This window comes from Macaca fascicularis, chromosome 2, assembly GCF_037993035.2.
Source record: "Macaca fascicularis isolate 582-1 chromosome 2, T2T-MFA8v1.1".
In the NCBI taxonomy this organism is placed as follows: Eukaryota; Metazoa; Chordata; class Mammalia; order Primates; family Cercopithecidae; genus Macaca; species Macaca fascicularis.
In genome coordinates this window covers 2,435,528-2,458,288 of record NC_088376.1, presented here as the reverse complement: position 1 = coordinate 2,458,288, position 22,761 = coordinate 2,435,528, and the positions used below count along the sequence as shown (strand labels likewise).

Genomic DNA, 22,761 nt, shown 5'->3' with positions numbered 1-22,761 from the left:
CCCAGCTGGTGGCCAGGCGTGGGTGGTTCGCCAGGAACTTGGCATATTTATTACACACCTATCCTCTGGGAGGTCACAAAAAGAAGACTAGGAAGAGGGCTTACTCTGGAAAAGCTCAGTCTGGCTGGTGATGAGTGTGGCCCGATGGGCTTGGGTGCCGGCAGCAGGGCCTTCTCGTGTGGCACAGGATAAATATTTGTGAGTTTTGGTGCCGGCCGGGCCTGAAGAACCATGCAGGGCAGCAGACCCTGACCTCGTCCCCCACGAGGCCAGCCGCCGGGCGTTTGCCTCCCTCCCTGTGCTGTGAGAAGTGTCTGTCTTTATTTCCCCTCTGTCGTCAGTCACACCTCGCTGAGTTGGAAATGAAAGCCACGATGAGAAGAGCATCTAGTTGATGCTTAGTTATCCCGTGTGGTCGTTTAGGAGGAAACTTGTAGTTCCCCCGAAACCACTTTTAAATGACAGTCGCTCCCCAGTGCTCACTGCTCCCTTGGGGGACCCGGTTTGGGGTCACGGATCGGGTCCGGGGTCCGGCTCCCCAGTTTTACTCAGACTGAAGCTGGAAGGTGGAACCGTTCTCAGCAGAGTCCAGATGAGACCCTGCAGGGCCCGGCCCCCCGCTGACCCTGGGGTTTTAACTTGGCTCTGAAGAAAGTTCTGAGTGACCTCTCTGCCTCCTTCCCACAGCTGTCAGCGACTATTTTGGGGGCAGCTGCGTCCCAGGGGCAGGAGAGACCCGTTACTCTGAGTCCCTCTGTCGCCTCTGCAGGGGTGACAGCTCTGGGGAAGGGGTGTGTGACAAGAGCCCCCTGGAGAGATACTACGACTACAGCGGGGCCTTCCGGTGAGCGGAGCGGGGGTGGGGAGGGCCGGGCGGGGAGGAGCTGAGTCGTGCGGGCGGGCGGAGGCGCTACGGCCACGGATGCTGGGGAAAAGCACCTTTGCCCAGAGAGGCCGTGGAGGGGAAGTGGCGGTGTTGGCTGCCTCTCATCAAAGCGCGCTTTATATAGTTCTGTGCCCTGGTTAGTTTAAAAACATCCAACCGGAATATGCCAAACTGGATTTGCTCATAAAATCAACATGTTTGGTATATTTAGTGAGGTGAGGGCTCGGAGAGAAGAAAATGGAAAAAACAGCCTTTTGACCACTCCCATGTCCCCGTTCTCAGACCAGCAGGGACAGGGGGTTGGGGGACTGTGGCTTGACACTTGGGGCCGGCCTGTCTCTGCTGCTGGTTGGGGCTGGCACCTTGGGTAATCCTTCCGTGGATACAAGAGAGTCTCTAACAGTTCGTGGTCCAATTCCGTCTGCCTGCAGAGGAGGAAACGTGCTGAGCAGGACTGGAAGGAAGCTTCTGGGGCTCCTCTAGCTGCCTCACGTTTCCACCTGGAGCGGGGAAGCCTGCTGGTGTCCCACGCTCCAGATGTGATCTGAGTGGATGCAGTTTTTGGCATAGAGAGAGGAAACAGTACTCAGCCCCTCTGAGCGGCAGAGCCTTGCCCCTCCCCTGCCCCGCGTCCTTGGCCACGCACGCATTCTCTCTGACTCTCCTGGAGCCTCAGAGCCCTCTCCTGATGTCGTCCTCCCCGACCTGCTCTAATCCCTGCGTGTTTTCTGCCTGTGGGGACCTAAGCAGCCTCTTTGCCCAGCAGGTCTCACCTGCCTCCAACACGAGGCAGTGACATCAACAGAACATGTACGAGTCAATGGTCCCTCACACTCAGGATCCTGCGGCATGGCATGAAAAGGCCTTCTAGTCCAATCCCCTGCCTCAGGGTAGAATGCTTTTCAAAACACCCTGAAAATTAGCCCAACATGGTGGCACACACCTGTCCTCCCAGCTACTTTGGAAGCAGAGGCAGGATGATCACTTGAGCCCAAGAGGTCAAAGCTGCCATGAGCTATGATTGTGCCAGTGCACCCCAGCCTGGGCGACACGGCGAGACCTTATCTCTAAAAACAAAATAACCAAAACCAACACCCTGAGAGTCAAGGTTGCTGGTATTATAACAGCAGCTGCCCTGGGAGTGCCTGCTCCCTACAGGCCTGAGCCAGGCTGGAGAGGGTCTGTACTGGGTTATAAAGAGCCTCTCATCCTCAGAGCAGCCCGATGGAGCTGCTTTCCCACCCCCGCTTTACAGGTGATAGGGACTAGGAAGGGGCCACAACTCAGCAAAGCCGCAAAGCTACACAGACAACCAGCCAGGGAGCTGGAACCCAGACCACATGACTGGAAAGCCCATGCCGATCATGGCCACCCCTACAGCCCGAGCCAGGCCTCCAGAGGTGGAAGATGGGCAGGGGCCAGGGGCTCAGCCCATCCAGACCCACAGCTTCTCCACAGGTGCCTGGCGGAAGGGGCAGGGGACGTGGCCTTTGTGAAGCACAGCACGGTACTGGAGAACACGGATGGTGAGTGGGGGCGGGGCACGGGCCCAGAAAAGCAGCGTGCCAGGCCAGGCCGGCCTGGGGCAGGGCACCTAGATGGCAGAGTTGGGATCAAACACCCTAGTTCAGTGCTGCTCTGAGTCTCTGGGTGATCTTGGATAAGTCCCATAGTCTCTGAGCCTCAGCACTCCCAGCTGCAAAAGAGCAGAGGCAGGTGTCACCGGGGGAGTGCCCACTGCTCACAGGGCAGGAGAAGGGGGCCAGCGAGCAGCTCTGCTCTGCTCTGATCTGAATATGGCATTGGGTTCTGGTTCCACCTGAAGATGGGGGTCTGATTTTTTAAAGAATTTGCAAACCTCTCCACTGGATCTCACCTACCAGCCCTTCCTGGCATTTTTCTCCTCTTGCCTGGAGAATCTGTCCCTCATCCCTAGGTAGGTTTAAAATATAGGTTGGTGTTGAGGTGGGGCACGCTGGCTCATGTCTGTAATCCCAGCACTTTGGGAGGCCGAGGTGGGTAGATCACGAGGTCAGGAGATCAAGACCATCCTGGCCAACATGGCGAAATCCTGTCTCTACTAAAATACAAAAAACTAGCTGGGCATGGTGGTGGTTGCTTGTAATCCCAGCTACTCGGGAGGCTGAGGCAGGGGAATTGCTTGAACCCGGAAGGCAGAGCTTGCAGTGTGTTGAGATCGTGCCATTGCACTCCAGCCTGGTGACAGAGCGAGACTCTGTCTAAAAAAATAAAAAACAAAAAAAGATTGATGTTATATATTAAGCCATCATGTCACTTAAGTTTTTTAATCTTGAAAGAACTGAGCTTTGGAAAAGTTACAAGAATAACTCAAAGAGCTGCCTTCTCTTCTTCACCCAAATTCTAACTGTTTAGCATTTTTCCACATTTGATTTGTGTGTGTGTGTGTTCTGACCCATTTGAGAGTATATTTGCCTATGTCATACCCCTTAAATACTTTACTATGTATCTCCTAAGGCAAGGAGATGTGTACCTAGCCACAGTAATCAAAATCAGGAAATGCAACTTTGATCCAATCCTGTTATCCAATCTATAATCAATATTGCAGATTCACTCACCGTCCCAATTCTGTCCTTCATACCCATTTTTTTCAGACCAGGACTGAATCTTTTACCACGTTTGGGGTTTAGTTGTTAGATCTCTTTAGTTTCCTTTATCTTGGAACAGTTTCTCAGTCTTTGTTTTTTATGACATTGGCATTTTGAAGCATCAGGCCAGTTATTTTATAGAATGTCCCTCAATTTAGATTTGCCTGAAGATTGTTTCTTTTTTTAAATTGAGATAAAATTTACATGCAGCAAAATTTGTTCTTTTTGAAGTATAGTTCTATGAGTTTTGCCAAATCCATACAGTTGTATAACCACCACCAGAATCGAGATCTGGATGGGGCAGATGCTTCAGCCCAGGAGTTCCTCAGGCCCTGCTGGTTATCCCCCTGCACCTGCCAGCAAGGAGCAAACACACTGTTCTGTCTGCAGTTTGGCCTCTCCCAGGACATCTGATGATTGGGGTTTTTTTTAAGTCATTATCATTCTGTACTGTTATCAATCGTTGCCTTTTAAATCAGAAAGTCCATCATGAAGGCAAACATGGACCAGATCCGAGAAGGAGGAAAACAAGTGGCCTGCACACGAGGAAGCGTGTAGGATGATGCGCTCTCGTGCTGGGCAAGCCTGGAAAGGGGCTCCTGTTCGCAGGCCCCAAGACGAGTTCGACAAAGGAGAATTTGGAAAATGGGCAAAGAGCAGGGATATGTTGGGTTAAAAATCAGCTTTTTCAGACTTGGGTTTTTTGTTTTTTTTGTTTTTTTTGTTTTTGAGATGGGGTCTCACCATGTTGCTCAGGCTGGTCTCAAACCCCCAGCCTCAATTGATCCTCGCATCCCAGCCTCCTGAGTAGCTGGGATTACAGGCATGCACCTGGCAGCTTTTTCAAAGTTTTGACGGTAATCTAAGGCAATCTAAGGCAGTAATTTTTTAAAGTGACTTGATACAAAAAGATTGGTAAGAGCAAAAGGGTACAAGTGGCATAAATGTCTAGAGCAGGGAAGTGACAGGACTTTCATTGTTCTTGGCTTTGAGAAGTGGAAGTGGCTGATGGAAGTACCTGAATGATGCATTTGTCTGTGGGAAGGCAAAGGATGCCCCAGAGCTCTAACCAAAGGCTTTGCAGCAGCCTAAAAACAGAGAAAAGTTGGGAAGTGGAGGGGGGAGAACTGCACTGAGTCATTAAGAGTGCTGTCAAGTACCATGTGGCCATTAAAAATGACCTTTATGGAGTTTTCCAAACTGTTACTCTGGTGTGGGTTTTTTGGTTTTGTTTTAAAATAGCTTTGCAATGAAAACTTTCGTGACCATACAAATTATCTTTTCTCTTCCTATTTCCTTGTAGAGGTTTTTTCCCTCCTTGTCTTAAAGTCATAAAAATATTGTTCTGTGGGACCATCTGTGGTTTAATTATAGTCCTTAATATTCATCTTCTCAGTATCCCTAGTTGGTGTTAATAGTTACTCTTGCAAATTTTCTTTTCTATTGAGAAACAAATGAATTTATGGAAAGTTTCCAATACTGTGGAAAAATACTTTGCCAAGTAGGATGCAAAATTGCCTGTCAACTATGTCCTTAGCCAGGTTAAAAGTGGTCAAAAGGGGGCTGGGCACGGTGGCTCACACCTGTAATCCCAGCACTTTGGGAGGCCGAGGCTGGCGGATCACGAGGTCAGGAGTTTGAGACCAGCCTGGCCAACATGGTGAAACCCCGTCTCTACTAAAAATGCAAAAATTAGCCGGGCGTGGTGGCGGCGCCTGTGGTCCCAGCTACTCGGGAGGCTGAGGCAGAAGAATCACTTGAACCCAGCAGGCAGAGCTTGCAGTGAGCCGAGATCACACCACTCACTCCAGCCTGGGCGACAGAGCGAGACTCTGTCTCAAAAAAAAAAAAGGTGGGGGGATCAAAAGACAGGGAGTAAAACAGGAAAAAGGACTTGAAAGAAACCCATCCCAACGTGAATAGCTGGAGTTGCGGAGTTCCCCTTCCCTCTCTAGCCCGCGTGGGCAGATTCCGTCCGGGTTTGTTCCCACCTTGGTCCCTGCTCCTGGAGCCCTGACCCCTCCCCCTGCTCAGAGCCAAACGTAGTGCCTCATGGCAGCCGCAAGCTCATCCTAGACTCTTAGTACATTTATCTCTCTCACCCAAAACTGTTCTTATTTTCTTGCTCTTTTTTTTTTTTTTTTTTTTTTTTTTTTTTTTTTTTTTTGAGACGGAGTCTCGCTCTGTCGCCCAGGCTGGAGTGAGTGGCCGGATCTCAGCTCACTGCAAGCTCCGCCTCCCGGGTTCACACCATTCTCCTGCCTCAGCCTCCCGAGTAGCTGGGACCACAGGCGCCCGCCACCTCGCCCGGCTAGTTTTTTTGTAGTTTTTAGTAGAGACGGGGTTTCACCCTGTTAGCCAGGATGGTCTCCATCTCCTGACCTCGTGATCCACCCGCCTCGGCCTCCCAAAGTGCTGGGATTACAGGCTTGAGCCGCTGCGCCTGGCCATTTTCTTGCTCTTTTTATCTTGAATAGTTATTTATAAGTATTGTATTACTGTCAGATGCCTCCAATCCACTTTAGCAACAGAAGTTGGTGAGAGCTAGAAAATGAGAGTAACGAGATAGAGTCTGTGTAGGTACTTGGAGTTGGGTGCAGCCACCAAGCTCTGCCACCTTCTGAATGCTGGGTTCTCACGTCCATGACACCCAGCCACCCCCCAGAATCCCTCTTCTGGGCCTTCCTTGCCACCCGCCCCAACCCCTGTCATAGCTGGGTCAGCCCAGGCTTCCTTCTTCCCAGGGAAGACGCTTCCCTCCTGGGGCCAGGCCCTGCTGTCACAGGACTTCGAGCTGCTGTGCCGGGATGGCAGCCGGGCTGACGTCACCGAGTGGAGGCAGTGCCATCTGGCCCGGGTGCCTGCTCACGCCGTGGTGGTCCGGGCCGACACAGATGGGGGCCTCATCTTCCGGCTGCTCAACGAAGGCCAGGTGGGCTCAGAGTCCCCCAACCTCCCTGCACAGCGTCCTGGATGGTGCTGGGCCTTGTGGTCGCTCAGCAGGGTGGGATCAAGAGGGGCAGGACCCAGAGACTGTCCTTGGGATGGACCCCAGCATTGGGCCAGGTCAGAGTGAGGAACCAGCCGGCTGTGCTGGCTGCCCAGGAGGAGGGCTGGCCAGGGGAGGGGGACCCAGAGGAGGGGGACCCAGGGACCCAGGCACCCTCAGAAGAAGCTCCTGATACTTGTGTCTCTGAGAGCTAAAATCAAAACATATGAGCAAATAAACGAAGTGACAAAACCAGAGCCTTTCAAAGCATTCACCATTCACCATGAATTACATGTGGCGAATAAGGTTTGGCCCAAACCGCTGCTTTTGACAGCGATATACTTCTGACCACTGGCGCCCCAGGCTCAGTTAGTTTTGTCCCATCCAGGCTGCCACTGCCAGCCCCACGGCGTGTCCTCAGGGCCGTCCCACCCCTGGCCACAGTCATGTGTCCAAACAGCTGAGTGTGATGAGGCCAAATGGACTCAGAGCAGACCCAGAACTGGCAGGGCCCAGGGGAAGGAGACAGCGGATCAGGGGAGGCACCGCAGAAGAGGGAGGCCTCGCCTGGCCCTCACAGTGGGCGCCTGGTCTGAGGTCAGGGAAGAAGGAGGTAGGGCCCGAAGTGGGAGGAAAGGATGTGGCCTGTCAGGACCCTCAACACCCTGTACCACCCCCTCTTGACACACAGCGTCTGTTCAGCCACGAGGGCAGCAGCTTCCAGATGTTCAGCTCTGAGGCCTATGGCCAGAAGGATCTGCTCTTCAAAGACTCCACCTCGGAGCTTGTGCCCATCGCCACGCAGACCTACGAGGCGTGGCTGGGCCAGGAGTACCTGCACGCCATGAAGGGTCTGCTCTGTGATCCCAACCGTAAGTCCACCCGTCCCGACTGCTGCCAGCTCCAGCCCAGCTCGACCTCGGGCATGGCAAGGCTCTCTGGGAAAGCGGCTGGGGGAAGATGCTCACCAGGGAGGCCTCTGTAGGAACCTGTCATTTCTGTCCTCTGCCTCTGGGGCTTTGGGGAGGAAGCCCCTCTTCAGCTGCACCGCCTGTCGTGCCTCGGAAGCCCCACCTGGCCGCAGCGGAGTAGGATCCAGGCCCTCAGAATCTGCCTTGGGAAGGGTCTCCTCACCCCTCCATCCGTGGCCATGGCGTCCTGTCAGTTCTTCTACAGCCTCTCGCTCCTACTCCCCGCCTCTATCCCATGGCTACAGCCCTGGCTCAGGCACTGTCTTTTGCCTGGACTGGTGCAGTAGTCTACAAGCGAACTTCTTGCCTTTAGCCCTCCAGCCCCATATATCTTCCACCTACAGCCAGGGAAGTGGGTACCACACACTGAGTTAGATACACGACAGCCGTGGTCTTCCTCAAACCTCACAGCTGCCCCTTTTCTGTATGAGGAAGTGGGATCCGATGGTTAAATAACTTATCCCAGCCACACCGGAGAAAGGCCCAGAATTTCCCTTGGGTCTGACTCCAAGCTCTTCCATGGCAGTACCGGCCTGGCAGTGACCGCTTGCTTGCCCCACCCCAGGGCTGCCCCCCTACCTGCGCTGGTGTGTGCTCTCCACTCCTGAGATCCAGAAGTGTGGAGACATGGCCGTGGCCTTCGGCCGGCAGCAGCTCAAGCCAGAGATCCAGTGCGTGTCAGCCAAGTCCCCCCAGCACTGCATGGAGCAGATCCAGGTGGGGGTCGCGCAGGTGCCGCGTGGGCCAGGTGGGCAGGTAGTGGCAGTGCCTGGGCGGTTCTTACTACCCACTCCCCCTGCTGCCTGGGGAAGAGAAGAGTGTCTACTGCAACAAGGCCACAGAGACAGGCGGGAGGAGCGACCACAGGGACCAGCACCCACCCCAGGGGACAAAGACGGGGGCGCGGAGCAACTGCAGGGACCAGCACCCACCCCAGGGGACAGAGACAGGTGGAGAGGAGCGACTACAGGGACCAGCACCCACCCCAGGGGACAGAGACAGGTGGAGAGGAGCGACTACAGGGACCAGCACCCACCCCAGGGGACAGAGACAGGCGGGGAGGAGGGACCGCAGGGACCAGCACCCACCCCAGGGGATAGGCAGATAGGAGTGAGTCCCCTGGAGAGCCTGCGAGCTCCTCACTGACCGGGGGCACCAGCAGCAAAAGGAGCACTGGCCCAGCTGGGCGCTGACGCCCTGTAGCCTGGGGCGAGCCCCTTCCCCTTTCTGAATCTCAGCCTTCCCTTGTGCAATAGAGAGTGGGCGTGAATCATTGTTCAACCTTTTTTTTCTTTTTTCCTAATTTTTATAAATAGACAAATAGTAATTGTGCATATTCATAAGATACATGGTGATGTTCCGATACACAGAATACATGGTGATCGGAGCAGAATAATAATTAGCATACTGTCATCTCAAACATTGCTCATTTCTCTGTGTGGAGAACATGCAGTATCTTCCTACCTGTTTGAAACTATGTATTATTGTTAACTCTAGTTATCCTACAGTCTATAGAACACTGGAGCTTATTCCTCCTCTCTCTTATTTTGTATCCTTTAACAAATCTCTCCTGGGCGTGTTGGCTCACACCTGTAATCCCAGTACTTTGGGAGGCCGAGGCGGGTGGATCACTTGAGATCAGGAGTTCAAGACCATCCTGGCCAACATGGTGAAACCTCGTTTCCACTAAAAGTACAAAAAAATTAGCCTGGCATGGTGGCACACAGCTGTAATCCCAGCTACTCAGGAGGCTGAGGCAGGAGAATCGCTTGGACCCGGGAGGCGGAGTTGCAGTGAGCCGAGATCATGCCATTGCACTCTAGCCTAGGTGACAAGAATGAGACTCTGTCTCAAAAAAAAAAAAAAATCTCTCCCTATTCCTCCTTTCCCCCACCCAGCCTGGCATGGTGGCACGCAGCTGTAATCCCAGCTACTCAGGAGGCTGAGGCAGGAGAATCGCTTGGACCCGGGAGGCGGAGTTGCAGTGAGCCGAGATCATGCCATTGCACTCTAGCCTAGGTGACAAGAATGAGACTCTGTCTCAAAAAAAAAAAAAAATCTCTCCCTATTCCTCCTTTCCCCCACCCTTCCCAGTCTCTAGTATCCTCTGTTCTACTTTTTACTTCTGTGAGATCAACTTTTTTTAGCTTCCACATATGAGTGGAACATATGGTGTTTAACTTTCTGTGCCTGGCTTATTTCACATAACACAGTGTCCTCCAGTTCCATCTGTGTTGCTGCCAGTGACAGGATTTCATTCTTTTTTATGGCTAAATAGTATTCCACAGTGCATGCCGATGACATTTTCTCTATCCATCCTCTGTTGTTGGACACCTGGTTGATTCCATATCCTGGCTATTGTGACCAGTGCTACGATAAACATGAGGTGCAGGCATCCCTTCCACAGGCTGATTTCCTTTTTCCTTTGGACGGATTCCCAGTGGTGGGATTGCTGGACCGTACGGTAGTAAATAGTTCGATTTGTCATTTGTGGAGGGACTTCCATACTGTTTTCCATAGCGACTCTCTGGGTTTCCATCCCCACCAACAGTGTAAGAGTTTCCTTTATTCTGCATCCTCACTAGCATTTGTTATCTTTTATCTTTTTGATAACAGCCACCCTAACTGGGGTGAGCTGATACCTCACTGTGGCTTTGGCATGCATTTCCCTGATGATTAGTGCTGCCTGCTGGCATTTTGTATGTCTTCTTTTGAGAAACGTCTGTTCTGGTCATTTGCCCATTTTTAAGTCGGATGATTTTCTGCTGTTGAGATGTTTCCGCTGCGTGTATATTCTGGATATTAATCTCCTTCGGATGAGTAGTTTGCAAATATTTTGTCTCACTCCGTAGGTTGTCTTCATTTCACTCTGACGATTGTTTTATCTGCTGTGCAGAAACTGTTTTGTTTGGTATAATTCCATTTGCTTATTATTGCTTTTGTTGACTGTGCTTTCGAGGTCTTTTCATAAAATCTTTTCCCAGACCAATGTCCCGAAGCGTTTTGCCTGTATTCTCTTTAGCCCTTTTATTGTCTTGAGCCCTGCATTTAGGCCCCTGATCCGTGATGCGTTGACCCCTGCGTAGGGTGAGGGGTAGTTTAGGGCCCAGTCCATTCTGCACTTGGACATTCCGCCTTCCTAGCAGCAGCCACTGAGGAAGAGACCACTCTTTTCCCAACGAGTGTTCTTGGAACCTTTGTCAAAAATCATCGGGCTGTAGACCTGTGGGTTAATTTCTGGCTTCTCTATTCTGTATCATTGGTCTCTATGTCAGTTTCTATGCCTCTATCTTTGTTCTTTTTGCTTAGGATTGCTTTGGCTATTCAGGGTCACTTGTGGTCCCATACAAAGTTTAGGATTGTTTTTTCTAATTCGGTAGAGAATGTCGTTGGTATTTTCATAGGGAAGTTCAACTTTTTTTTTTTTTTTTTTTTTTTGAGACGGAGTCTCACTCTGTCGCCCAGGCTGGAGTGCAGTGGCCGGATCTCAGCTCACTGCAAGCTCCACCTCCCAGGTTCACGCCATTCTCCTGCCTCAGCCTCCTGAGTAGCTGGGACTACAGGCGCCCGCCACCTCGCCCGGCTAGTTTTTTTTTGTGTGTGTATTTTTTAGTAGAGATGGGGTTTCACCGTGTTAGCCAGGATGGTCTCGATCTCCTGACCTCGTGATCCGCCCGTCTCGGCCTCCCAAAGTGCTGGGATTACAGGCTTGAGCCACCGCGCCCGGCCGGAAGTTCAACATTTTTGACAGCACCGTGCACTTGGAAATACATTTTACATTGACCACAATCTAGTGCACAAAAAGTTTTCTTTCAGATATAAATGAAAAAAATATATGTCCTTTATATACAGAGATATGACACAAACAGTACCCGCTACTTCTCATGTATTCTATTCTAATCCTTTTTTTGCTGACACTTGTCATGACCCATTAAATGGATTTGGCCCCCACAAACAGGCTCACCATCCGCAGCTAGAAACACCAGCTGGCCCCGCCTCTCGTGCCCGTTCGGCTCCGCCCCGGTTCGCTTCTCTGCCTGGAGACTGATGCCAGATGCAGAGGAGGCCCCAGAGGCTCTGCAGTCCGGGAGGGCTGCTGTGGTCACGGGTGTCCAGCCTTGGCCCAGAGCCCCGGCTGTCAGCCCCTGGGTGTCCACACTCCCCAGATTCTGTTTTTAGAGCAAGTAGGTGGGGTCTGTTCAGGGGGTCCCCAAGCACAGGCCCCTCAGCAGTGCCAACCCTGCCCAGGCCGGGGAACCACATTGACTGGAAGGCCACAAAAAAGAGACCGGGCAGGAATACAGGGTGACCAGGCCTAGGACAGTGACCATCGCACAAGCTGACACTCGCTGTGCGCCCCACACAGTGAGGGTCGTTGTGTGGATCATCTCATGTGACCCTCACAGCAGCCCTGGCAGTTGGTGTGACCATCGGCCCCACTTTTGGGTCTGGAGCGGGGAGAGAGAGGCTGGGGAAGTAACTTGCCCAAGGTCACCAGCCAGGATGGGCTGTGTGAGCTTCCCCACACCACTTTGCCTGAGCCAGGCCACAGCGCTGTCTCCACACCTGTGGATCGTGAGAGTGGAGACCACCCCAGCCTCAGGCCAAGGACTGCCCAGGCCCAAGGCGGGGGTGTTCCGGGAGCTTCCGCAGGCACTGATGGAAGCCTGTCCTTGTGCAGAGCTGAGAGCAAGTGTGTGTGACGCTAACAGGGGAGCCTCCGCTGGAACCTGGAACGGAGGGAAGGTCTTGGGGGAGGGTCTTTATTTCTTTATTTCCCAATGCCTGGCAGGCTGCCCTATTGTTCCAAGCACCCCAGAGGAGGGAGATGTGCTGGGAGGAAGGTTTCAGCTCCCTCTGAGTGCCAGCCTCCTCTCAATCTGGGCTCACAGAGGGCCAGGGGGCTGCCCTGCGGCCTGCGGGAAGAGGAGAGACCAGGGGCTCCTCAAAACCCCAGCAAAGGTCTCAAAGACCCTCAGTTCTAGCTTCTGAGGTTCTCAGAGAGGTATCCAGTGTGGCCGTAACACCCATTCCTGCCCTGCCAGTTACAGGGAAGCCAGAGGGCCTGGGCTGCAGTGCATGGTCTGTGTCCTGCCCACAGCGCAATGGGAAGAAGGAGGTCTGGGCAGTGGAAAAAGGGTCCCGAGAGGTGCACCCTCCTGGCCCCAAATGTCAACGCCGCTGCCTGTTATTCTACCACCATCACTTCACGCCTCTTCAGGAATGGTGTGGGACACCTTCCTGGGGCACAGGTGTCCCCACTGTCCCCCACTGTCATCCCCTTCCCTTGAGGTTAATCACACTCTACTATGGCTTTGTTGCCGGTTAGCCCCTTGGCAGGGTCCTGGGGCCACCTGTCAAGGGGCTTCTGAATGGACAAGTGGGGTGGGTACAGGTGACCTGGAGGCCCCAGGAGGGTCCTGGGAAGAAGGCGCTGGGTCCTCCTGCTGCCATGGCAGGCAGAGCTCCATCCCTCAGCCCTGGAGCCTCCTCCCTAGGCCCTGAGACTGCCGTCGTTTCAGATCCGCCACTCTTCCATCTGTACAGGCATTTAACAGACAGGCATTATACCACACGGTGTGCTGGCCCTTGGCCAGGTGCTGGAGAGGTGGTGCCTGGCCGTCTGGGGGCTGGCAGTGCATAGGGAGGCCCATGCCAAGCATGAGGGTAGGGATCGCGCTTGCTTTGCTCAGAGCAGGGACACAGGGGACCCTGGGCAGCCACACGCAGGAGTGCTGCGTGGGTGTTTCAGCCCCTTGGTCCTCCAGACACCCCTCCCGGTCAGGCGTCTTCACAAGGAGAGGAAGGGGCAGGCTGCCAGGATGGGCTATTCCCCACCCAGATTCCCCAGGGGAAGGAAGCCTGAGGCCACAAACCCCTAGAGACCAGGCCCTGCCACCTCCATAGGACCCCGACATCCAGAACCATCCTGGGTCCACCCTGGCCCAGTTGCTGCTTCTGTTCCCTTCAGGCTGGGCAAATTGACACTGTGACCCTGAGCGGCGAGGACATTTACACGGCGGGGAAGACGTACGGCCTGGCTCCGGCAGCTGGCGAGGGCTATGCTTGTGAGTGCAGGGCCTGCCGCCTGGCCGCAGCCAGGAGGTGGGGAAGGTGTTATAAATATACAAGAGTCCCCCTCTCAGCTATTTTCACAAGCTCCCTGCCTCTCTCCTGGGGATAGTGACTGTCTATCACCAGGCCTGCCCCTCCTGCCCCAGGCCTCAGTTTTCCCAACTATTCCACATACGTCTCTAAGGGGCTGGCAAACTTTCTGTAAAGGATTGGAGGATAAATACTTGAGACTTTGCAGATGACAGTCTGTCTTTCAATAACCCTTTCAAAATATAAAAATCATTCTCAGTTTACAACCCAGGCCATACAAGAGCAGGCGCGTGGTTTGCCATCTTGAACTACTGGGGCCTCCTCAGCCTCTTCTGGCCCTAACCAGCCATGGAAGGTGGCCCTTTGGAGTCCCCCTGCCAGCTCATTTGCACCTTCTGAGGGGCCTGGGCTGGGGCTTTGGCCTCTGTCCTCTTACTGGTGACCTCAGAGGCCTGGGTCCCTTCCACCCGGGTATGAGCAATCTCTGGGCTGTGGGAAATGCTTCTGCAGCCTCAGCTGTGACTCCACTTTCCTCCCGGGAAGTGAGAAAAATACCACCTGGGTTTAAGGAAAGAAGGAAATCCCTGTGGGGAAGGGCTGCTGGGGGCAGAGGAAGACAGGGCTGGAAAGCGGAGCCAGGAGGCTGCATCTCACAGGGGATGCAGGCAGGGCCTCTGCTGGGCCTGCTCCCGGAACACCCGGTCTCAGGCCTGGGCACTGTTTGGCCTGCACAGCTCAGACAAAGAGGCAGGAAGGAGTGGGTTTGAAGGAAGGACCCCACAGGCCCTTGCCCGGGCTCTCAGCTGAGGGGCCCCTCGCATGAGTCCCTCTCTCCCCAGCGGAAGACAGCAGCAACTCGTACTTCGTGGTGGCGGTGGTGAGGCGGGACAGCTCCCACGCCTTCACCTTGGATGAGCTTCGGGGCAAGCGCTCCTGCCACGCTGGCTTCGGCAGCCCTGCAGGCTGGGATATCCCCGTGGGCGCCCTCATTCGGAGAGGCTTCATCCGGCCCAAGGACTGCGACGTCCTCACAGGTACCCCCCTTTTAGGAACACAGACTAGGGAAGCCTTCTCTGGGGTTAGCTTCTCTGGGGTTAGTCCCACAGCCAGTTCTGGAGGGGACCCTTGTTGGAAGGTGGCCAGGCTTCTGCATAAGTGCCCAGGTATCTCCACACGTTGGGGACAGAAGCACCTGCCATATACGGTACATGAAGCCCTTTCCGTGTGTTAGATCACACAACATTCATGGAAACTGGCAAGATCCTTGAGCTGACAGGCCAGACACCTCTGTCCTGGCTGTTAACTCAGAAAACATACAAGCACTTTTTTTCTAACCACTGACACAAGCACACGGAGGGCACTAGGATTGGCAGCTCCTACTCCCAGACAGCTGCACAGCTGCTCTGATTGGAACAAAATAGTGAGGTAGTGAGTTCCCTGTCCCTGAGGGAGTTCACGCGAAGGCTGGGTGGTGGTGTTCGGTGATGGGGTTCCTGTATCTAGACAACCTCTGCATTCCCCCTACTGAGATCCTCCAGGAGACACTCCACTCAGAGCCGAGGGGAGCAGAGCAGACAGGCGGCCTTGCAGCGTAGGGTCAGGTGGGTGGGCAGACCTGTGGGGGAGCGGCCCGCCCAGCTCCCTGCCATGCTTTCCACTGCTGGCCCCTCATCATTGCCCTTCCCTGCACCCCAGCGGTGAGTGAGTTCTTCAATGCCAGCTGCGTGCCCGTGAACAACCCCAAGAACTACCCTTCCTCGCTGTGTGCGCTGTGTGTTGGGGACGAGCAGGGCCGCAACAAGTGTGTGGGCAACAGCCAGGAGCGGTACTATGGCAACAGCGGCGCCTTCAGGTACTCAGGGGGCCTGGCGGTCTGGGGCTGTGTGCAGAGGCTGGGACCCTCCTGCCGACGCCTGCCCTGCCCTCTGTGTGGCAGATGCCTGGTGGAGAATGCGGGCGACGTTGCCTTCGTCAGGCACACGACCGTCTTTGACAACACAAATGGTAGGTGAAGGCCAGAGCAGGGCCAAAGGTAGGTCGGGGGGACTGTTCCCCATTCCCAGCACCATCCAGACACCATGTTGGGCTGGGGCCGAGCAGCGGCTCAGTGAGGCTGAGTCTAGAAGGCTGTGTCCCCGGGAAGCTGGGAGCCCCACGGGTCACAGGGTAAGACCAGACCTCAGACCACACATCCAGGGGTGCTGGATACATGACGGTCTTCGCTGGTCTGGAATTCAAATCCCTAATCCACCGAAACGGTAGAAACTCAGTCCCAGTCGGTTTGGAAAGACCCCCCTTCTGGGGGTATTTACGTAGTGCCAAGGTGTGAGGTGGGGTGGCGGGAGCCTCTCCATGGGGTCATGAGTTCAATCAGTATGTGGTCTGTGTTCCTGAGCAGGTCACTGCCTCCTGCAAGGAAATCTCTCTGCAGCCCCCAAGCCACACCGAGGCAGGGCACACCTGACACACCACACAGGCAGTTTTCTTCCTGGAGTCACCTTCCTGGGCTCCACCTGGGGTAAAGAACTCAGGGACGCTCTGCTCCGGGACCCCCGCACACGCATGGTCCTATCAGCACACGCCTCCCCAGCTTACGTCACTTCCCCTCTTCTTGTTCTCCGTGAAGGAATCTGAAGCCTAGAGGCTGTTTTCCTCCAACACCAAAGGCTTGTACTTTCTACATTCCCTGACTACACCCCAGGCTTTGAAACCCAAAATGCTGGAGGCCCAGTCTTCTCCACTCACTCCCAACATGTTTCTTCCTAGAGACTTAGCCCAGAAAGGCACAACTGTGGCCCGGTGGGGAGGGGACTGGACAATGGGAAGTAAGACATGCAGGGAAAAAAACCCCAAGAACATCAGTATTTCAAAACTTGGATCTTGCCTCCTATGGGGGTCACCAAGGCGGTAGGACCATTTGCCCCAGCAGAGCTAGGGAGGGCTCCAGGCCCTGAACCCTTCCCCTGCACAGCCTCCTACCAAGAACACGTGGAACCCTCCCCCAGAGAGGGGCTGTGTGCTCCTGCCTGAGCCCGGCGGGCCTGCCTGGTCCCAGACCTGTGCACGGTGTGGTCTGGGATGGGGTCGGGGAGGCTGGCAGGTGCTGGAGAGGCCTTGGAAGGTTCACTTGCAGTGAGTCACCCGCCTCCCAGGGCCGCTCCTTTCCCTTTGTCTTTAGCTCTCCTGGAGGCCCACCTGGATTTCCTGGAAATGGGAGGAGGATGGATACTAAGTGAAGGCAGAGACACGAGAATGTGATTCCTGAGAGCAGCATTTTCTCAGGCAGCCCTGGGACTGCGTGCTTTAGAATCACTGGGGTGCTGGTTTAACATGCAGATTCCCGAGCCCGATCTGAGACCTCCTGAATGAGATTCTTTGCAAGCAAGGGCCCTTGAAGCTGCCTTTTACATCCACAAGTGATGCTATGCCCTGTTCTATTTGAGAACCTCAGCCTTTAGGGGCAATCACCCACCATCTTCAGGGAGCCACCCCACCCTCAGACTTGAGGATGTAACACATAGATGGGGTTCTCTGCCTAACACTGATTAACAGCCTCAGTTTGCTCACCTGTAAAATGGGGACAACACCACCTGCCCTGCGTTACTGTTGTGGGGATCAAGCAACACTTGTAAAGTGCTTGTCACATAGTAGGTACTCCCTACTCCCTGCTAATGGCAGCTCCTGCTAATGGCATTAACACAGCTGGGTTCTTTCACCCCGGTAACACAGCAGAGCACTTGGAGAATGGAAAGGGTTGGGGAGCTGGCCAGATGTTGCCACCTCCCTGTAGCGAAGGCCTTGGAGGACCCAGGATAGCAGCCTGTCTTTACACTTCTCTCCACTCCCCTGAACGTCCCCACACACACTGCTTTACCCCTCTCAGGCCACAATTCCAAGCCCTGGGCTGCTGAGCTCAGGTCAGAGGACTATGAACTGCTGTGCCCCAACGGGGCCCGGGCCGAGGTGTCCCAGTTTGCAGCCTGCAACCTGGCACAGATGCCACCCCATGCCGTCATGGTCAGACCAGACACCAACATCTTCACCGTGTATGGACTGCTGGACAAGGCCCAGGTGAGCCAGGGCAGGGCTACCTCATCACCGTGTATGGACTGCTGGACAAGGCCCAGGTGAGCCAGGCAGGGCTACCTCATTGAGGGGTGTGCAGCAGAGGTAAGCTGAGCCCCTGGGAGGCCTCAGTCTACCTGGAGCAGACCTCTAGAGAAACTGAGGAAGCCTGGGGGAAATTCGGTGATTTTCACTTACCCAAGGACATACCTCCAGAAACTACCCCCCTGCCTCCTGCATTGTTGATTTTCCCTTCTCAGTTGGACCATTTTCACCAACATGAAACATGCTGTGATTTCTGCCATCCTTAAAGAACAAACTAACCTCTTGCTCTCACATCCATCCTCTTGCAGCTGTAATCCTGCTTCCTTTTTTTTTTTTTTTGAGATGGAGTCTTGCTCTGTCGCCCAGGCTGCAGTGCAGCAGCACGATCTCGGCTCACTGCACGCTCCACCTTCCGCGTTGACGCCATTCTCCTGCCCCAGCCTCCCGAGTAGCTGGGACTACAGGCACCTGCCGCCACGCCCGGCTAGTTTTTTTTTTTTTTTTTTTTTGGTATTTTTTTTTTTAGTAGAGACAGGGTTTCACCATGTTAGCCAGGCTGGTCTTGATCTCCTGACCTCGTGATCCTCCTGCCTTGGCCTCCCAAAGTGCTGGGATTATAGGCGCGAGCCACCGCGCCCGGCCAGTCCTGCTCCCTTTCAAAGCAAAACACTTCCAGAGTGGTCTGCTCTGGAGTTAACAGTCCTCTCCTCTGGCCTCTCTTAAGGATGAAGACTGAGTTAACAAGTCCTCTCCTCTCCTCTCTCTTGAGGATGGAGACTACCCCAGACAGGCTCCCACCAGGGCCCTGAAGCTGTTCTTGTCAATGTCACAGTGACCCATGTTGCTAAACCCAGTGGCCATTTCTCAGTCTTCATTTCACTTGACCTCTCAGCGGCACTGGCCACAGCTCTCCCTCCTGCAGGCACCCAGTTCCTCAGCCCTGGCTCTCCGCTCACCTCTCTGGCCACTCCTCAGTCTTCTTTGCTGATTCCTTCTCATCTCCCTGACCTGTTAGCCCTAGGATTCAGTTCTCAGCCCTCTTCCCCGTCTACAGCTGATCCTTGATCTCATCCAATCCCAAGTCATCAAATACCATCTATCTACAGATGGCTTCTGAATTTACATCTTCAGACTTCAGTCCCAAACTTGCATATTTAACTACATACTTGACATTTTGATTTGTGTTTCTAACAGTCATCTCAAACGGATCAAGTCCAAAGTTGGACCCCCGTCCCTCCTTCAATCTTCCCCACTTCAATTAAGAGCAACTTTAGCTTTTCCATTTCCTTGGGAGTCATTTTTTACTCTGGTCTTCCTCTTGTGCTCTATATCCAGTCCATCAGCAAATCCCACTGGTTGTGCTTTCAAAATACACCTAGAATTTAAACCCAGGTTGTCTGGCAATGGAGCCACTGGTTTCTAACCACTCCCCTTCCCCCAACTTATGCTGAAATTGCCTTCTGCACACCCACCAGCACCACAGAACTCCAGAGCTGGCTGGCTCGCCAGGCCTGTTCCTAAACTTTGACATTGTGAAATTATGCATGTTCCTGTCATCTCCCCCACAGAACCCCTCTATCCCAGGAGTGCCATACCCCGGGTCCTTGGGCTTCCCTAGGGTGTTGCTAAGTTCTCTGAAGTAATGTGGGAGAAGAATCCTGGGTGGATGTGCATTTTTCTGGGGAGAAGGCTGACAGCTTTCATCAGCTCTTTAGGAGGATCTGTGAGTCCCTCCAAAAAGACTGAGAGCCACCTGACTCCTTTGTTCCTCCTTGATCAGTACTTAACACCTGACATAGACATTCATGCATGTTCTCCAGATGTCCTTTATTTATATTTGTATTCATAAGTTCTCATACGACTTCTGGTCTTTTTAGTAGCTCTTTTAGGGCTGTAGCCACAGAACGGTCATTGCAGTGATCCTGAGCAGGGTGGAGGAGTGCAGCATCCCTGGGCGGGCGGGTGGGTCAGTGAAGACACGCCCAGCTCACCTGTTATTCTGTGGCTGGTTGCAGAACACACATCTCTCTCGAAATTGTTTCGGTTTGTGCGGAGACAGCTGTAAGACAGAGTGAGAAAGCCTTATGGAAAAGGCCAAGAAATGCTGAGCAGGCCTAGCACAATGCTCAGGAATCGCACCCACACCATCCCTCATTTCTGGGTCTTTCTTTCCGAACATCTCAGGCCTTAGGCCTGCATCCAGGAGCTGGAGCACTGCAGTGCTTGTGAACACCTGCCTCTTCCAGTGGCGCCTGTGGGCCTAGTGTCCCCACACCCCCTTGGGTGACAGAGGCCGATCAGTTGTCACGCTTATGACTTCCAGTCAGAGTCGTGGGGCCCTGAAATTACTTGTTCTTTGGGTCACTGTTACGTAAAGCAATTTGCAGCAAGCTGCACCTGGGCGGGTGGCCCTGCCTGAGCCCAGGTGAGAAGCCCAAAGCAATTTGCAGCAAGCCGCACCTGGGCGGGTGGCCCTGCCTGAGCCCAGGTGAGAAGCCCAAAGCAATCTGCAGCAAGCTGCACCTGGGCGGGTGGCCCTGCCTGAGCCCAGGTGAGAAGCAGGTCTGCTTGCGGTGCTTCCAGGACCTGTTTGGAGACGACCACAATAAGAATGGGTTCAAAATGTTCGACTCCTCCAACTATCATGGCCAAGACCTGCTTTTCAAGGATGCCACCGTCCGGGCGGTGCCTGTCGGGGAGAAAACCACCTACCGCGACTGGCTGGGGCTGGACTACGTGGCGGCGCTGGAAGGGATGCTGTCTCAGCAGTGCTCGGGCGCAGGTAGGGCAGGCCCGCCCCGCCGCCTCCCCGGTGCCGTTCAGACCCCTTTACCGCAGAACCTTGAGGGAGCGGGGCGGGGGTGCTGCGCGTCCGGGGAGGCGGGTGGAGGCCGGTTCACAGCGGTCCGGGTGGGGTGTCCCGGGAGGATTTTGGCCCGGAGGGCAGGAGCCCGGCGGGTGTCCCAGACGAAGCTGGGTAGTGAGTGTAAACGCTCAAAACGCGGCGCGGGGAGGATCTGAGGCCACGGCAGAAACATGCACGTGGTGTGTTTTTGGAAGGAATGAATATGTAAAGGCAGCAGGGAAAGGAGCGTTGCAATCGAGCAGAAAGAGGGAGGCTGGGGCGAGTTCGGTCCCCCCACGCCCACCCCAGAGTCGGGGCCTGAGGCGGCCACCGCGGCCCGGGCTTCGGGGCCTGACCTGCCGCGTTCGTCCCCAGCGGCCCCGGCGCCCGGGGCGCCCCTGCTCCCGCTGCTGCTGCCCGCCCTCGCCGCCCGCCTGCTCCCGCCCGCCCTCTGAGGCCCGGCCGCCCCGCCGGAGCCCGCGCCCTGGGAGACCCGCCGCGCCCCAGAGCTGCCGGAGCTGCGATTCCCGCCCGGGGAGTTTCCGCGGCGGCTTCGCGCTGGAATCCAGAAGGAAGCTCGGGAAGGCCGGGCCCGGCGCGGGCGGGAGCAGGCGCCTCCCCGGGAGCCCCGCCGCCCACGGGCGCCACCTGGCGCTGCCACCTGGCGCTGCTACCTGAGGCGCCGCCCCCGGGCCCGCGCGGCCCTTCCCGCCAACCGCCGCCTCCCGCCACCTGGAGCCGCGCGGGCCGCGCCGGAGGAGGCCGGTTGCCCAGGAAACCGCTGAGCCCGGGCTTCCCGCCGCCCGCCCCGCAGAGCCGCCGAGGGGCCGGCCCGCCTCCTCCGCGCAGCCCTGCGCCCCCGTCCGCGAGGCCCCCTGGGGACGCGGTGGCCACCGAGGCACCTACTTCCGGAGGCTGCAGCCAGGCGCTCCAAGGAGGCCCGGCCCCGGCGCCAACGGGACCAGCCCGTGGGACAGCGGCCTCTGCTGGCGGGGGAGGGAGGGAGGCCGAACCAGGGCGACGGGGAGAAACCCGCCGGGGACCCCTCGAGGAAGGGACCTTGTCCAGGGTGGGGGCTCCAGTTCCTCCGACCGCCCATGCGCTGGGAGGGAGGCCGGCCCCGGGGACTCTGTGCCCCGCCTCGTCCCCCACTGTGGCCGCGCCAGCTCCAGCCCGGGCCAGCCGTCCGCGGATCCCCCTCCTGAGTCTCCTCAGGCTCTCGCCTCCCGCACCCCCATGGATGCCCACCGCCCGCACCCACGCCCGAGCTGCCCCGAGCCGCCCCGAGCCTGAAGGGAGCCGGAGGCGAGCCCCCTGAAGGGCTGGGCGTGGGGACACGCCATTCCTCCGGTTCCGAACGCGGGTGGGGGGTGAGCTCCGGCTCCTCACTCGGCCCTGCACCTACTGGGCCCGGCACCGCTCACACCCCGTTCCCGCCCCTGCGCGAGGCCGCAGAAAGAGCCTGGCCAGGGCCTCTCTCTACTCCATTTTGCCAGTTGTCTGAGAAGCCAAAAAAAGTTTCTAGAACTGCCAGCCCTTAAAAAAAATGAAAAGGAAGAGAAGAAATGGGAGCAGGCAGCCCTCGTCAGCAGACTGGGAGCCGCGTGGGCCCGGAGCTATTTGCATTCCGGTCTGCGGGGGCTCGGGGATGCTGGTGACAGGCCTGGTTCCCGGTGGCTCGCCCCCACCTGTGGGCGTCGGGAAGGATTTCTTCCATCTCGCAGCGGCAGAGGAGGCCCTGGCATCGTCCTGGCTGCAGCCGGGCAATCCCAAGGAGTCCTGGTCACCGTCACCCCGCCGGGAGGGGCCACAGGACCTGGGCCTCTGCCACCAAGCTTTGTCCCCTCTTGCTGTAGGGAGCCAGTGATTCTCCTCCGACCTGATGATTGCTTGGTTTTTTTAAGGGAGATTTGAGGGGTGAGAAGTGCGTTTCTGTGTGGCTACTCCGGGCTAGTGTGCTGTGGGTCATTGAAGGTGTGGCCTGCGTGGGTGCAGTGACATTGGATTGTCAGGTGGCAGTAGGGGAGCCCTGCTATGTCAGTGCTAATGAAAGATGTTGGTTTGTTTCTGAAATAAAGCTAAACAAGCCTGCACATGCAGAGGCTTGGACCCTGGTAGAAACTTCCCGCTGCCAATTTGTTGTTTTGTCAGGGGCTCAAAGGCCTACCTGCTCCACCCAAAATGGCAGATTCCATTCTCCAAGAGCCAGTCAGGGACCACTCTCATCC

At 55.5% G+C, this 22,761-nt stretch overlaps 1 protein-coding gene and 1 long non-coding RNA gene across 7 annotated transcripts in view; one reads left to right on the top strand and one right to left on the bottom strand.

Moving 5' to 3' along the window:
* MELTF (melanotransferrin) overlaps positions 1-22,654 on the top strand; it is a 28,654-nt gene extending 6,000 nt beyond the window's left edge. The window contains exons 5-16 of one of the 3 annotated variants that reach the window (XM_065539663.1): positions 688-844; positions 2,345-2,412; positions 6,258-6,445; positions 7,194-7,374; positions 8,039-8,190; positions 13,445-13,541; positions 14,418-14,612; positions 15,274-15,430; positions 15,515-15,582; positions 17,462-17,705; positions 20,272-20,470; positions 20,909-22,654. In XM_065539663.1, coding sequence (XP_065395735.1) covers positions 688-844; positions 2,345-2,412; positions 6,258-6,445; positions 7,194-7,374; positions 8,039-8,190; positions 13,445-13,541; positions 14,418-14,612; positions 15,274-15,430; positions 15,515-15,582; positions 17,462-17,705; positions 20,272-20,470; positions 20,909-21,211 — 2,009 coding nt within the window. In that variant the 3' untranslated portion in view covers positions 21,212-22,654. Of the gene's footprint in view, positions 1-687; positions 845-2,344; positions 2,413-6,257; positions 6,446-7,193; positions 7,375-8,038; positions 8,191-13,444; positions 13,542-14,417; positions 14,613-15,273; positions 15,431-15,514; positions 15,583-17,461; positions 17,706-20,271; positions 20,710-20,908 lie in introns of those variants that run through there. The other 2 variants (XM_045387249.2, XM_015444829.3) reach the window with 2 other exon arrangements.
* On the bottom strand, positions 19,499-21,465 carry LOC123571934 (uncharacterized). 4 transcript variants are annotated; one of them, XR_010584834.2, is made up of 2 exons: positions 20,149-21,465; positions 19,499-19,747 (listed from the first exon to the last, which is right to left on the bottom strand). It is a non-coding gene; the product is annotated as an uncharacterized lncRNA (long non-coding RNA). The 4 variants fall into 4 exon arrangements; XR_010584835.2 differs by having other exon boundaries at positions 20,212-21,465; XR_010584833.2 differs by having other exon boundaries at positions 20,401-21,465.
* Positions 22,655-22,761: the final 107 nt, after the last annotated feature.